General features: G+C 51.2%; 1 protein-coding gene across 1 annotated transcript in view; it reads left to right on the top strand.

Moving 5' to 3' along the window:
* Positions 1–16,149, top strand: part of LOC137673632 (M1-specific T cell receptor alpha chain-like) — a 242,080-nt gene that overhangs the window by 217 nt on the left and 225,714 nt on the right. Inside the window, exon 2 of the mRNA XM_068418557.1 lies at positions 358–645. Coding sequence (XP_068274658.1) covers positions 358–645 — 288 coding nt within the window. The remainder of the gene's footprint in view (positions 1–357; positions 646–16,149) is intronic.

Below are 16,149 nucleotides of genomic sequence, written 5' to 3'. Positions count from 1 at the left end.
TCCCACATTCCCTCAGAAAACCCATCGCTCTGTTCTTTGTCCAGCCCTCCCTGTTTCCTTCCTTTCTTCTCTGTCTTTCCATATAACTTATGCAGTCATTCTTTCTCCCTTGCTACATTCTTTCTTTCCTTATCCCACTTTTTTCTTCATGGCTCCACCCTTCCACCCATCCTTCATGCATTCATCTCTCCATCGACTATTAATGGACACGTCTGCTAGTGAACATGTTAACACCCTCTGGAAACTCTTCTCCTCATAATCTCTGTATGTTCCTCACTGCTTCTGCGGGATTTCTTCTGGGAAACAGCAGCGGCAGAAAGTATTTTTGAGGGTTTTTCTTCTTTGTCTCCTCGGCAGTGGCTGCAGGCAGAGCCCAGGTGCAGCAGGAACCGTCGGCAGAGACCACGGAGGGCACCGGCATCAGCATCAACTGCTCACACCCCAACGTTCAGGGGAACATGAATGTCCAGTGGTATCGTCAGCTTCCAGACCAGGCACCGCGTCACATTGTAACAGGTTTCACTGGAGATAAAGCAGTGCCGGATCCGTCGGGGCGGCTGTCGGTGGCGGCAGACCGCCGCTCCAGCGCCCTGTGGCTCGGCCGGCCCCGGCGCGGGGACGCGGCGGTGTATTACTGCGCCCTGGGAGACACGGAGAGAGGAACCGGGGCTGCGGCCGGGCACGAACCGCCGCGGGCGGGGCCGGGCGTGTGTGTGGGCGGCGGGGGCGCAGCGCCGGCCGGGCCCGCCAGGGGGCGCTGCCGCTCCGCCCGCCGGGGCCGCCTCGCCCCGCCCGGCCCCGCCCGGCCCCGCGCCCCGGGCCGCTTCCCCCGCTCCACCGGCACCGGCCCCGCCGAGGCCCCGCAGCCCCCGCACCCCGCAGCCCCGGGAGCTGCCCCCGACGCGGCGCCGGAGCCGCCCACCGGCCACAAACCTTCTCCCGCCGCTCAGCCCCGCTCCCCCCCGCGCTCCCCCCGGGCCGCAGACAGAAATCCCCGCGACACGGGCCACAGCGGGACAGGAATGGCGAGCGGAGCGGTGTCGGTGTCCGGCGGTGCCCGGCAAGGAGCGGTTGCAGCCGCCGGCCCCGCGGGCTCCCGGCGAGGAGCAGCGCCTTTGTGCTGTGCCCGGGGAGGCGGGCAGCAGAGATCCTCCTGCCCACGGGCAGCCGGGCAGCCCTCGCTCCTGCCGCAGGGACCCGCCGCTGCTCACATGCAACACCCGGCGCCTCTTCTCGGGCTTCTGACTTTCCCCACCAGGACAGCCCAGGAACCCTGAGCAGGTGCTTTCCTCTGCCCTGTACACACAGGGAGTCGGTGCTGAGTTGCTAAGGCAAAACTTGACTTAGGAAAGCACAGCCAGAAGGGGTTTCACATGTTGTTGTTTTGTAAAAGCACAGATATACAATTTAAAACTGCATCCTCCAGCTACAGGCTTTCAGGGAGCTTTCAAAATGTTCCTGCTAATGTTATAAAGTCATCACAGAATCACAGAATGGTTGAGGTTGGAAGGGACCTCTGGAGATCATCCAGTCCAACCCCCTGTCAAAGCAGGTTCCCCTAGAGCACCTTGCACAGAGTTGCATCCAGGTGGGTTTTGAGTATCTCCAGAGAACGAGACTCTCCACCCTCCCTGGGCAGCCTGTTCTTGTGCTCTGTTACCCTCAAAGTACAAAAAGTTTTTCCTCATTTTCAGATGGAACTTCCCGTGTTTCCTTTTGTGCCTGTTGCCCCTTGTCCTGTCACTGGGCACCACTGAGAAGAGTCTGGCCCCATCCTCTTGACCCCTGCCCCTAAGTCCTTATCTTTCTTGAACTGTAGGGCCCAGAACTGGACACAGTACTCCAGATGTGGCCTCACTAGGGCAGGGTAGAGGGGGACCATAACCTCCCTTGACCTGCTGGCCACACTCTTCCTAATGCACCCCAGGATACCATTGGTTTTCTTGGCCACAAGGGCACACTGTTGGCTCATGGTGAACTTGTTGTGTACCAGAATTCCCAGGTCCTTCTCCACAGAGCTGCTTTCCAGTAGGTCAACCCTCAGCCTGTACTGGTGGATGGGGTTGTTCCTCCCTAGGTGCAGGACCCTACACTTGCCTTTGTTGAACTTCATTAACTTCCTCTCCATCCAACTCTCTCTCCTGTCCAGGTCTCACTGAACGGCAGCACAGCTTTCTGGTGTATCGGCCACTTCTCCCAGTGTTGTGTCATCAGCAAACTTGCTGGGTGTACACCCTGTCCCTTCATCCAGGTCACTGATGAATAAGTTAAACAGAACTGGACCCAGTACTGACCCCTGGGGAACACCGCTAGCTACAGGCCTTCAACTACACTCCACACCACTGATCACAACCCTCTGCCATACAGCCAGTTCTCAATCCACCAAAGTGGATCTCAATCACATGGAGTCAGGAGTTCAAGCTCCACATCAACAGGGGAAGGGGAAGTCAAGGTCACAGGTACATTCAAGCGCTCCCCACAGTGGCACAGTGTTGAGACCACAAGCTTGTTTGATGGGATTCAGAACTTTGGAGTTGAGGCCCCAGAGACAGTGTAAAAGCTTGGACTGGGATCACTGACCACAGCCTCAAGGGATGCCAGGTTCCTACTTGATGAGTGTCTAAGGGGCTGGAGGTCTGAGGTGAGTGAGAGCTGTCAGGAAGCCTCTGGGAAGACATTGCGGGCTCCAGCCAGTCCCTGGGGAACCCTGTGTGGCTCCAGTAGCTGACACAGCTGTCCAACACCCACGGTCAGAGGCTTTGGAGGCACAGGGTGAAGGATAAGCCCTAAGCCCTGTCCCAGCTGGACTTCATAACTGTGTTTCCAGCGAACTAATGGCAGGTGGACAAACAAGGCAGAGCAACAGGCACGGCCGGGTCAGCACACAGATCAGTCACATGTTCACATGGGATCAGCTCCTCTTGTTCCTGCCTCCATCTGTCTTCCCATGCTTGCTCCAGGACAAACTGCCTTGATCCTTCCCTTTCCTTGTCTCTGCTCCTTCCCCTAATCATCCCATGTCTTGCACAATCTCAAAATACTTTCTCACTGCATCTCATAATGAGTCCTATACCCTTGTACGCAGAAACACCTCTGAGTTTATAGGATGATCCTCTTTTTTCACCCTTTTGGGAGTTGTCATCTGCAGACAAGGCATCAGTTGTAATGCCTGAACAGTTAGTGAGAAGATTTTTGTAAACAGGGCTGTTTTCGATGTCCTCCTGCCAGAGAGAAGCAACGTGTCTGACTCTGGGTGGGATGTTTACAGCAAGTGCTGTTCCCAGAGACGTTTCCTTTGAAGGGCCTCATCTGTCATCTGGGGAGAAGGAAGAGAAAACTGCTCTGGGGAGAAGGAGTCATACTCCTGCTTCCTGGTGCCTTTGGCTGTTCCTGGTTCTACCTCCTTTCAGACACGACTGAGGGACAAGGACCACATAAGTGGCTCCAAAGGAGCCTGTCTCCAATTCCATGAGAGGTGGGTGCAGGCCCCTGTCTCTGACTGGGCATTGGATGGCAGAAGTTCACCATGGACACTGCTCCCTTGCTGGGGGCTGATTGGACTGGTTGTGATCTCCAAGAGAAACAAAAAGCAGGAAATCAGCCTGCAGCCTCCTATTGCCTGACAGCAAACTGCTTGATCTCTACCTTCAGGCTCCTACCTGAATTTTCAGGTGCCCCAGGCCCCTTTGGCAATGTGACCTGGAGATGAGAGGCAACGCTTCTACACTAGGGTATGTCTGCCTGAGAGGATGCTCAAGCACCTTCTGACTTGGAGGGCTGTCAGAAGCCCAACTGTGGCCTGACTGCCCGAACATGAACCTTCCAATGCTGAAAAATGTCCCTCTGGCCCTTGAAAATCTGGAACATGGTAAGGGTCGCAGTCTGGTTTCTTTCCTTGGGCTGAGCACTTTAACAACTATAATTTATCTCTCTACAGACCCTCCTCGTGTCAGAGGTGTGAAGTCCCAAGGATGCCTGACTGAGAAGACTCTCTTCTTCATTCCCTCACATCAGCTATTTACACACATCACCAAGATCAGCCCCCACCTCCTGAGCCTTCTCTTCCCCAGGCTGAACACTGCCAGCCCTCTCAGCCTGTCCTCACAGGGTAGATGCTCCAGTCCCTGCACCATTTTGCTGGGCTTGTTCCGACATCTTTCTTGTCCTGGGGAGCCCAGAACAGGTTCCAACACTTCAGACGTGGCCTCAGCAGCAGTGAGTAGAGGGGAAGGATCACGTCCCTTGTCCTGCTAACATCGCTCTTCCTACTGCAGCCCAGGATGCTGTCGGCCTTCCTTGCCACGAGGGTGCATTGCCACAGCAGACTCAGGAACACCTCTGACCTGCTGAAACTGGGTGGGACACAGCAGTGAGTATTCAGGAGAAGTATTGCAGATGCTTGTCCAGCTCTTACACTTTCCTCAGCATCCACCAGTGACCACTGTTGGCGAAGGGAGCTCTTGGTAAGAGATACAACGGCTCCTGTGGTTTAACCTCCTTGCCAAAGAAGCCCAAGGAAGGAAAATGTCCTCCTAGCTCTGCATGTGGTGATCAGTGAAAGCCTCAACATGTGAGCAACACCCATCAGCCAGACACTGGACAAAATTCCATGTTCAACCCCTGAGCTGTCCCCTTGCTTTTCATATATCTCCTCCAGCTCTGGGCACTCACCAGTGCTTTGCTGGGGGGAGCCCCTGTGGGTTCTCTGCCCAAAAGAATCCTGCTGATGGCTGCAGTTTTGGGATCTTTTTTGCCTCTGTGTACACATCTCTTATTACGCTAAGTCCGTTTTGGAAAGCAAAGAGCTGGCCCTGGAGGGCATCTGTGGGGGAAGCTGACAAAAACAGCCATGGTGGCAGGTCAACATAGTCTAGTTACTGGAGTGATGTCAGTTCAGTAGGCCATGACAGCAGCTGTTGTCAGTGAGGCCTTCTGAGGTGACAAAGAAAGCTGAGTCTCTGTCCCTGGAGAAAAATGTCTCTGTGAGGTACTGGAAGGTGGATGAGAAGCCCCATCCCCACCTGGTTGAGTAAGAAATCTCTGGTTCGGATCCCACCTGGAGGTATAATTCAGGTCTATCCTCATGCTCATCTGTACACAAACATTTGTGAGGTGGATTCAGGATCTTGCAGGAAATGCAGGACATCTTGGGAGGGCAAAAAATAAATACGTTGGAATATGAAGGCACAAACTAACTCCTTCCAGAATGACATTTCAAGCAACCTGAGTGCTTTTTTACACTCACCTTACATCTGAAACTTGTTGGTCTTTTGGCCAATCTTCCCCTTTTCTTTCATGTATGTAACTTCTCACGCATCCTGAAGATGACTGCCACAGCTTAGCATTGCTGCAGATGTTGCAGCATCTTCAAAGTGTGAGCTCAACATGGGTTTTCCCCCCAGAGCCTTGACTCAAGAGTCTCGGTTTTCTCTGGGGACAGGATCCTTTCAGCATCTTAAGGAACTCGCTCACCTGAGGAACAGAGGTCACTGTAAAGGCATGTGGAAGGTGAGAGCAGCTGGTTCACTAAGGCTGTCAGATCAAGTCCTTTTTCCTTTCAAAGGGAAGAAGTAAAGGGGAAAGTGATAAACAAAGCACACAATGACACTAATCTCTAAGGAAGTGATAAGGGAGACAAGGAGGGAGACCAGAGCTCTTCAGCCTCTAATTGATGGGCCATTGGGAAACTGCAAGTGTAGCTTTGAAGTGGGTCAGGCTGAGCTTTGTAAGTGACAAGAAGTGACAAGAGGAACATGAGGATTATGGATGTTTGAGGGGAGGCCTGCGGGACAAGGCAGCACTTCTTAAGGAATGCTTAGGGGAAGGGTCAAAGGTGAGGGGAAAGGAGGGAGTGGGGAGGAGCAAGGGGAAGCAATAGAGAGGAGGAAGCTAAAAAGGAGCCAGCTGCATCTAAGCAGGGGCTGGTCAGTGCACTTGTTGGGATGCACCCTGCACCTGATCACTACAGTTCCCCCTGCCTTCTTATTACACCCTTTCTTAACCATCCTTTTGTGTATCTTCACTCCTTTTCCCATGTGTGAGTGCCAGTAACTGGAGAGACTGGTGTGAAAGAGGTGTTAAGGGAGAAACTGCTCCCCAAGTATTTGCACACCATTCAAGGAGTCACACATACACCACCTGATACTTTAACTGCTAGGACCAGAGTCCCTTCACAACCGGCAGCTTCAATGAGATTGGGCCCTTCCTCTTCCTTCAGGCTCAACCCTAGGTTTCCCATAGCAGAGTCTCAGGCATCGAACCTTATATATAAAAAAATTAATTTATTCAGATGGTACAGTGGAAAAACATCTCAAGCTGGGTACCTCTGGAGAGGGACCGCGGACAAAGAGATCCCTGGGCAATTCTATCCTTATACACCTGCCCCTCACATGTCTTTCACGTGCCTTTTTGGTCCAATAGTGATTTCTGGTCTGGGGTATCTTAACACCTTATTGGATTCTTTCTCTGTCTGAAGGCAGGCTGCTAACTGTTCTTATCTTGGCAAGTTGCAGCTTCTGCTGAACTTGAACAGTTGTAGCCTCCTTATCTTCTGTTTTGTGCTTCTTGTGCACCTGCTTACTGGCAGAGCATGGGAAACTAAAAAGTCCTAAACTTAGAATAAACATTACTTAGCAAGAACTAAAACGTCACTGTGTTATCAACATTATTCTCATACTAAATCCAAAACACAGCACTGTACCGGCTACTAGGAAAATTACTAAGAATATTAACTCTATTCCAGCTGAAAGCATACCTAGGTGAAATTCCAGAGCTTGCAGCAAAAGGCTTCAGCAAATTTAGCTACTAATACTAAGCAAGGCTATTAATCCTAGCAATTCTTAACAGCGAGATCTGGGTGCCAGTAACTGGGCAAACAATGGCCATAGGGATTGTAGGCCTGGATGGCAGCAACTGGATGGACCTGGGAGTGTGTGTGGCAAAGTCTAAGTGCCAGCAGCTGGAGAACAGGCCTCTGGTCACAAGACCTGTTGGTCTCTGTGCCAGCACCTGAGGTGACTGGGGTGTAAGCAAGGTCTGGATGGCAGCAAGTGGAGAGGGAAGAACATGTCACAGGGCTCATACATCTCCCTGTCAGCAACTGGAGGGACCACATTGCACGTGTATGTGTGAGAGGTCAAAGGACCAGTGACTGCTCTTCTCCATGGTGTCCAGTGACAGGACAAGAGGCACTTGGCATAAACTGAAAAAAAGGAGGTTCTGTCTGAACATCAGGAAGCCCTTTTTCACTGTGAAGGTGAGGGAGCACTGGCACAGGGTGCCCAGAGAGGTTGTGGAGTCTCCATCCTTGGAGGTTCTCAAAATCCCTCTGGACATGATCCTTTGCAATCAGCTCTAACTCACTCTTCCTGAGACAGAGTTTGGACCCTATGACCTCCAGAGGTCCCTTCCAGATTTACCCATCCTGTGTTTCTGTACACAAGACATGAGGAGAGTTTGAGAGAAGTGATCTTCTTCAGCCGTCAAGAGAAGCTTGAGAGAGAGCTTTTTGATGCTTCTAACACATGAGTGGAGCATGAAGAGTCAGATGGAATGCTCTTCTTGAGCACAGGTGAAGGACACATTCTGGAACAGGGGAAATTCCTGTTAAAAATTTGGAATTGTGGTGTTTTTTTAACAATAAGGGTGGAGCATGGGTGTAGATAGATCCCAGATAGATCAAGAATGGGGCTTTGGCTCCATGGAGTGTTGCTTAAAATACCATTAACTGCAGATAAGACAAGAAGATGAAAGGGGATAGCACGGGCAACGTTATGTCCCTACAGGTGCTGGGAACCCTGCCTTATGGAGCATGAGGTGGAGCTCGAGTTGTTGCTTAGCACGTAGTTCAAATCCTGCTCACACTGAGATTCACTGGCATTGTCATCTTTTAAGTTTTCATGGGATTTTTCTTAGAAATAAAATAAACCACTCCTAATTTCTACTGCTGAGCAAAAGGACATTTATATGAAAACAGAGTGCTTCACTCTTAGATCAAGACAAGGACGTGTTTGTGGCAACGTTGCCAAGTTTGCCAACTGATGTACACAGTTCAGCACAGCACAGGTCTGTGACTACTCAGGTCAGGTTAATTTAATGATAATGAACTGTTTGTTACCTCTGCCATGACGGTGCATGGGATCACTCTGGAGTTAGTGTGGAAAGGGCATGGGAGTAGGGCACCCCACCTGCAGCACCCCCACCCCTTCACATGCCCTTTCAGCTCTGGGGTGCAGGGCTACCCTAGCCCCACTCCTTACAGTGCAGCACTCCAATGGGTGCCCCATGTGCTCCCTGGGAGCAGAGGGTGACCCCCCGATCCCTCATGCTGACCCTTTTCCCTAGAGTAGGAGTAGGTTGTCCTTGTCATCTCTGCATTTGTGTCATCTAACAGCAGTGGTGGAGCCAGGTTTCTCTCTCACACTGTGAGTTATCACACCAGAACAGGACACAACCAGAGACTCTGGGCTGCTGCAATAGCAGATGAACATCCCCAGTTCATCTGCTGTTTCTGGGGATTTGGAAGAGAGGAGTTTTTCCCACACAGCTGAGGAAAGAAAGGGGAGAAGTGACAGAAACAGAAGAGATTTGTTCCCAGGAGAAATAGCAGTTTCCCCAGTGAGCTCAGGACCCCAGAGAAGATATGATACCTCAGTGGGGAACAAACTGATGACTCTCAAATGCCCCAGCGGTGGATGTACAGAAGAGCAGATGATTCTACCTGGGGAGGCGAGGACACCACTGCACACTGACCGGGAGCAGCCTCTTCCCAAGACTGGGGTAATCAGGGCCCTTCATTGTGCAAATGTTGAAAATGCCGTTGGCTGAGGGAGCCACAGGTGTTGCTGCTGGAGGAGGGAGAAACCCAGAAGGAGCATTTCAGGCACAGGAAGAACAGATCATTCTTCCTTTGCTCCCCCAACAGAATCGTTTCCGGCAGCTCTGTTATCTTGCAGCTGGGAGGCCGGTTTCTGACTCTCTCACTCAGCAAACAGACAGGCTGGTCTTGGCATGCACCTGGGATATCTCATCCTCACTGCTTTCCTGGGGCAACTGCTGGGTAAGTCCTGGCTTTCTATAAACACATATTTCTTCCCCCCCAGGAAACCCTTTCCAGTCTTATCAGGTCCATGCAGGGAAATACCCTTGAATAGCAGGAAAGTGCTGGGAAATGTCAGCTAATACTTACAGTTTTGAACGTGTTCTCTCAAGCAGCTCTTACTTTTTGAAAGGAAAAGAGGAGAGAACAGATACCTCAGACCCCTTCTCCTGCTTTTCTCTCCCCTTTGATCCATTTCTTTCTGCCTCTCTCTTCTTATCCACCTGCTGTCACCATAGGAGATCTCAGTTGTCTCTGTACTCCCACATTTCTCTCTTTCTACCACAAATTAGCAGACCCTGTCAAAGCTATTACAGGGACTTTAAAAGTCTCATCCCACTGACATTAATAGGGTGCCCCAGGCTGTGCCCTTCTGGCTGACACATACCTGCCATGGCTTCCAGTTTTCTTCTGGTTGTCAACACAGCCAGGGCTCCCTGTTTCCAAGCTTAGCTTTGCAGGTACTCAGGGAGATAGGAGCCCTCAGAGATGACAGGGATAGGGAAGCAGGATTAATCTTTTTGCTGTAGCTCCACGGGCCCCTCAGCCTGCTGAGGAGTGCTGGTCCCACCACACAAAGCTCAGGCATAACAGGCTGTTCCCTGGTCCTCTGGGCATTAGGAGCAGGAGCAGGGAGGAGGAGCAGGGACACAGCACAGCTCTCCTCAGGGTCCACACTGGGCTGACAGCTCCAAGTTCCTGCCCAAAATCACTCTCTATCTGACTGTCTGCAGGTCTCAGGATTTTCCTCTAGGGACAGGGAGCCTTCTCAACTAGGGTTTTGCATCCACTTCGGTTTTGCTTCCCATAGCCTTTCCCTGACAAGCTGCTCACCTTCACTTTCTTCCAGGTGCCATGGGGCAAACCACCGTCACCCAGCAAGAAGGACAAGTCACAGTGAAGCAGAAAGACATCTTCCAAACCACCTGCACCTACCAAATCTCCATCTTTTATACCTTGTTTTGGTACAAGCAGAAGAAAGACCAAGCCCCACATCTTCTCTCATATCAGGCAGTAGCTGGTCCCAAGCACAGCGGCCGTCTCACCACCTTGCTGAACACCACAGGGAAATACAGCCTGCTGCAGCTGGAGGGAGTCGAGGTCTCTGACAGTGCCTTGTACCTCTGTGCTGTGCGTGACACTGTGGTGCAGGGAGCTTCCTTGGCTGTGCAACAAGGGGATGTGTCTGTGCAAGGCTGAGCTCGGATGAAGGGGGCCTCAGGTGTCCCCTGGCAGTGCTGCTTCCCCTGCACTCCAAGATCCTCTTCCAGGAGGAGCCAGTGTCTGTGGCTTGAGAGGAAGGAGAAGGTGCTGAAAGAGTCTCAGGTTCCCTTGTTTTCACCATGGGTTATGTGGTTATTCTGACCAATGGCTTTGGAGAGGTAATGGGCAATGAAGGAGGTTGGGACCACTTGTACAATGGTTCCTTGCTGCTGCTCTTTGCTTTATGGTCTTTTCTACTGCACATTGTTTCTTCAGGTATTCCTGCAGGCCTGTCTCTTAGAGTACCTGCTCTGGGACGTGTCCCCCAGAGGTCAGAGTTCAAAGTAAGGTGAAAAACATAAATAACACGCCATGTCACAACGCTCCTTCTTGAATTACATGATTCCAACAATTTTGGAAAATACTCAGAACTACTTTGTGAACCCTCCAGTTGCTGCGTGACTGTGTTCTGGGATCTGGAGGACCTGCTCTCCCCAGTGCACTCTACCCATGCTTGGAGCCCTTTTCATGCCCTACCTCATGGGCTTCCGCCAGTCCTGCCTCATTTCTTCTGCAGTGGGACCAGGCTGTACAACTCTATTCAAGATCTCAGTGGGAGAGCAGACCACAAGGTAGAGGTGGGCAACAGGCCCTGCCAAGAGAAGAGCTGGCCTTGGGGAAAGCTGCCTCATGCCTGGGGGAAGGCCAGTCATGTCTGGTGGGAGGTAGGGGTGTATGAGAGTCTGTTTTGAAGGCTTTTTCTCACGCCATCATCACTCCTGCAACCTTTGAGGCCGTCTTCTGACTGAGCTTCTTTTCCCAGCACAGGACTATCCAAAGCAGAAGGAATTCTCTTCTTCACAGGCTTGTGAGCTGCTGACCTCTCAGAGCCTCCAGCAGCACTGGGCTCCACACTAGGGGATAGCAGTGGTCAACTCCCCATCTGCAGGACATGCTCTGAGGCCAAGAGTCCATATCTGAGCAGAGATACCAGAATACAGGGCTTGATTGACACTGGTGCTCCAAGGAACAGTGACTAGAAGGGCCCCACTGCCCTGTGTCCCACCCTCCCATTCCTCTTCCACTTGTTCCTTCACCTTACCCCCCACCACCCAAGGCAATGCCTTTCTTCCTTGACAACTTGAGACAATGTCCACCAATAAAAGGATTATGTGGAGGCAGAGGCTGGGATGCAGAAAACTTTAAGGACTTTTAGGTGGGAAACTTCTAGAGGAGGCTGCCAATGTAGGGAGAGCAACAGCAGCTGCCAAAAGTAGTCTGTGCCCTTTTCCTACAGTGAAGATCCCTCAGGGCATCCATCTCCCTGCCCCATAGAAGGAGAGAGACCAACAGATGCCCCAGGTTGTCTCTGGGGGACTTGCAGCACAGAATAACAGAAGACAAGAAAGAGATGGAAGAGAGAGTAAGGCAGGGAAGTTAGACTTTGGCCCTGTTTTCAGAGAGCCTCAGCTGCCGTCCTTTGGAAGAGCAGCACTGGATGTTCAGCCTGTTTGAAATTGATGGCCAGGAGCTCTGTCCTCATTTCAGCATGAGCTTTTTGTCCAGGGCAGTACTTGTCCAGGCTGTCACCTGTAGATTTAGCATGGGGAGCACCTTCTGCCACCGTAGCAGCTGGAAATGCCAGAGAGGTCACAGCACCCAGAGTCGATGGGCACTCCATCACAGCTGAGGATGCTGCCAACAGCAGCAGAGGTGGAGGAGCCCACAACAGTGTTCTGTGGGAAGGAGCTGAGGATGGGGCCAGGTGGGGTCACCACCACAGGAGGGGGCTAGATGACGGTGGAGTTCTGGCACTGCCTGACACAGGGCTCATTGCAGCTATTGGCCAGTGAGGTTGGGCCACAGGGCTGGCATGGCAGGCACTGGTCGTAGCAGGACATGTCTTGGGTCTGGAGGTGCATGTGGAAGAGAGGACAGGGAGGAAGAAAAACATGGGGATGCATGAGGAGCAGCCTGTCACCACATCATTGGGGAGCCAAAGAACATGCACGGACAGGAGGTGGAGGCTGTACAGAGATGTATGAGGGCTTATTGGCCTCGTCCTGCCAGGGCCCAAAAAGAGCCACCAGCTCCTACGCGTCTACTGCCTAGCCAATAGCCCAGAAGCCACCTCAGTAGTGTCCCAGCTTCCCTCCATGTCTAACCTTCTTCCCACTTCCCTCTCCCATGACAAGCAGCCCCAAGATCTGGCATAGAACAAAGCCAGTGTCAGCTGAGAGGTCCATTGAGGTGAGACCTCCTTTTCAAGAAAGCAGAGAAGGCGAAGGGGCTGAAGACTCACCTAGTTCCCACAGAGGAGGCAAGAGAAGTGGATGAGGGATTGAGGAGCTGGGCTGGCTTTTAACATGGAGCTTTGCTGCCCCAGGCTGCCAGAAGCACCCCTTGTAGAGGTGATTATTTTCTGACAAGACCATCTTGAACACAAAACATCCCGGCTAATGCTGGGATGTGTTTTGGTTTCCTCAATTGCTGTCTTTTTATTTCCTGCTTTATGCCAGGCACATTCCCCAGTGAAGGAGACTTTTGTGTGACAGGATGAGAGGCCCAAGCATTTCCAGAGTAAACCATGTCAGCGTGGGCAGAGAACTATGCTCGTATGCTGGAAGACTCAAGTAAATGATGTCAGTGTGGGTTGCACCTTTGAGTCTTTTTATGGTTCTGTTGACAAGAAGTGGCCCATCTCCTGGGTTTGACCCTATTCCACCTAACACTGCTCCCAGGAAAATTCTGCTGGCCTGTTTTGCCTCCTCCTGTTCTGCACAGGGATGGAGTCATGGGGAGAGATGTTGTGCAGGCTCCTTTCCACATCTCAGAAAGAAAAGCCTGACAACAAATGGCATAATAAAATGTCTGGTTTTCTCAGGTAGAATAGAAAGAGGAATATAGATTAAAAGTAAACCTAACATCCCTTCAGATGGTGGGAACCCTGGCTTCGTGTAGCATTTTACATACCCAGGTGGATTCTCCCAAGACATGCTGCTCAGATCTCATCCAGAAAGAGCTTCTAGTTCACTCCCATGCTGTGGTGCCTTTTACTTTGTGTAGTAAAAAAAAATTGTACATCTGCTCCTTACACACTGGAAGGTTATTTGTGCCATAACACCCACCAGCGTGCTGCACTGGCTGGCACAGGGCTCGCCAGCAGATTCCCTTGCAGCAGCTACTCATGCTAATATATGGGCTTCTCAAGCCTTTAGTGCAAAGCCAAATAGAGCAGATGTCTTGCCCGAGATCACTGACCTCTCAAATACTATGTCTTCCGCAAGGCTCCCAATACACCTCCCCTCTCTCTGCAAGTCTCACTGGGTACCCAGACAACACCATTATCATGTTTAGGTCCTTGTCCTTCCCCAGAATGCTCCCCAGAAACCCTGCTATGACTGTCCTCAGGATTTCCCTAGTTGAGTGCACAGTTGGTTATATTTATGCATGTGCTTTCTTGTTTGCACTTGTCTGTATGATGGATTTGTGCAAGTGTTTGTCAGTGCAGATTTTTGCATGATTATACACTGGTGTGCATGAACATGTGCATGTTTGTGTGACCTTATGTGTCACTCATGATGAGGGAATTTGCCCATCACGGCAGGGCACTCTCCACTACTCTGTCCATGAGCTCCACAGAGCAGCCAGAGCCAGAAGGAGCCTGAGTGCAGCTGAACAGCAACAGAACTAACCTGACAGAGAACTGCCCACAACACAGGCACTGAAATGTAACCTCCTGTATCTTCAGTCGTCCTTTTCCTGCCCCTGGAAAACTCACATTCCACTGCTGCTGATTTCAGGCCTCAACGAGGATAGTTTGACACCAGTTTAGATTCTTAGTTTAATTCAGTATGACAGTATTTAGAGTGCCTCAGAATAGCTGGAAGTCACCTCTCTGTTCATCATCAGCCCAAGACACAGCTGTTGTCCCAAGTGCTAGAGAGTACAAAAGGATGGGGTTTGCTATATGTGCTCCTTCCTTGAGGCAAGGACATATTACTGGTTCATTGTCAACCTGGTGTCCAGCAGGATCACCCAGATCATTTTCTGCAAATCTGCTTTCCAGCTGGGTGGCCCCCAGCACATACTGGTGCATGGAGTTGTTCCTCCCAGGTGCAGAACTTTGCTCTTTGTGTTCAAAGGGGGAAGCATGGGTGCCTTGTTGCCCTCCCACAGGTGCTGCACCAAACCAGCTCCTTCCCATTGTGGGTCTCAAGGTGTTCACATCAGTTGGGTAGTCTGTCGCAGTCACCTGCACCATCACCTCTTTGCACCGAAATCCCTCCTTTTTCTGGTACTGGTCATCCAGGAGCAGTGAGCCCAGGTACCTCCTGGGCACTGCTAGGTCCTCCAAGAGTGGTGGCTGCTTTGTACAGGGCACATCCATCACCTGGGCAGATTTCAGCTGAGGGTCTATGATTTACAGGGCCAGCCTCACCTTGCAGCCATGGCTGAGAGAGTGTATTACTGCAGAATTAGTTACACAACAGTGAAGGCTCCTTCTCCAGTGTATGCAAAGTACCCACCAAAATGAGAAACACAGCAAAGCTGTGGCTTTGCCAGGAGTCTGGAAAGAGAGAAAGGTGCTGCCCAGGAGAAGTTGTTCCCAGTGCCGGAGCTGTTACATGGTGCCTCTCTGCTCACTGGCTCCAAACACCAGGTGTAGAGAGGCTATTTAATTGAGCTGCCAAGAGTGCCTTGTTCTGTAGTGTGCTGTGAGTCTCCCAAGGGACAGGGATTCTGGAGCGGGGAAAAATGATCTTCACCATGGCTGTGCCAGCATGCGTCCTGCTAATCCAGTCAGGTGGGTGTATTCGTGCACTTCCTATTGTCTCCCACAGTTTTTAGTAGGCTACACGGAGGTCTGGGCTGACAAGATGAATAGGTCAGGGAGAAATGCAGAGGGGTGATGGAAGTAGATATCTGAACTTTCCTTTTTTTTGGAAAAACAGAAAAGTTTGGGGCAAACTCGGATATAAACACAGAGCAAGTGAAAGAAGGAAGCAAGCTGCTCCGCAGACACATTTCTGCCTGTGTAGCAGGTCTTGTTGGAGGCGACTCCCAGAAGCAATTATTCTCTGAAGTACTCACCCCAGAGTAACGAAGGAACTGGCAAATGAACTTGTCAAACCACTCTCTATTATCTACCAGCAGTCCTGGTTAACTGGAGAAGTTCCAGCTGACTGGAAATTAGCAAATGTAACTGTTCGCAGGTTAGCCGAGACACTCAGCATTCCTCACTTCCTCACACAGAAACCAGCACTCCTCAAGGAAATGATCAACACCCCTGGACATAACCTCCAGTTGCAGCATCAGTTCCTACCCACCCTTGGTTCTTCCGGTAGCTGACACTGCAGAACCCAGTGCTGCTAGGGTGACAACGTCCTGCTCAAGGTCTTGACCCAGCTATGGGTAGAGCCAGGGGATCCATGCCTCTGCTTTGCTCCTGACCAACCCTAGCCCTCGACACAGCTACTTAATGGACCACAGACCCTCATCTTGCTCCTCTTTGCACAGCAGCCGAGCAGGAAAGCAGCTTTTACCTTAAAGCCTCAGCACTGGGCAGGGTATCCTTCTCTGTGCTGCGTATGGTTAAATGATGACATTCTCCCACATCCCTCTCAGCATAAAGTCAACTTCTTTGGAAAAAAACTAATAAAGAGAAAAGCTAAAGAATGTAATAAGACTAAAAAATACCTAATCAACCAATAGCGTTGCAGCCCATGGGGCAAGAGGCTTTACGTATTAATAAATGGTACCCCCTAACAGTGCCCTGAGATCATCAAATAATGATTATTGATAAAGATGAAGATGAGTAAGAAGATGAGACGACGGGGTTCCCCCAG

This window comes from Nyctibius grandis, chromosome 26 (assembly GCF_013368605.1).
Source record: "Nyctibius grandis isolate bNycGra1 chromosome 26, bNycGra1.pri, whole genome shotgun sequence".
NCBI lineage: Eukaryota > Metazoa > Chordata > Aves > Nyctibiiformes > Nyctibiidae > Nyctibius > Nyctibius grandis.
The sequence above is the reverse complement of the archived record's forward strand: the minus strand, read 5'-3'. Positions and strand labels throughout refer to the sequence as shown.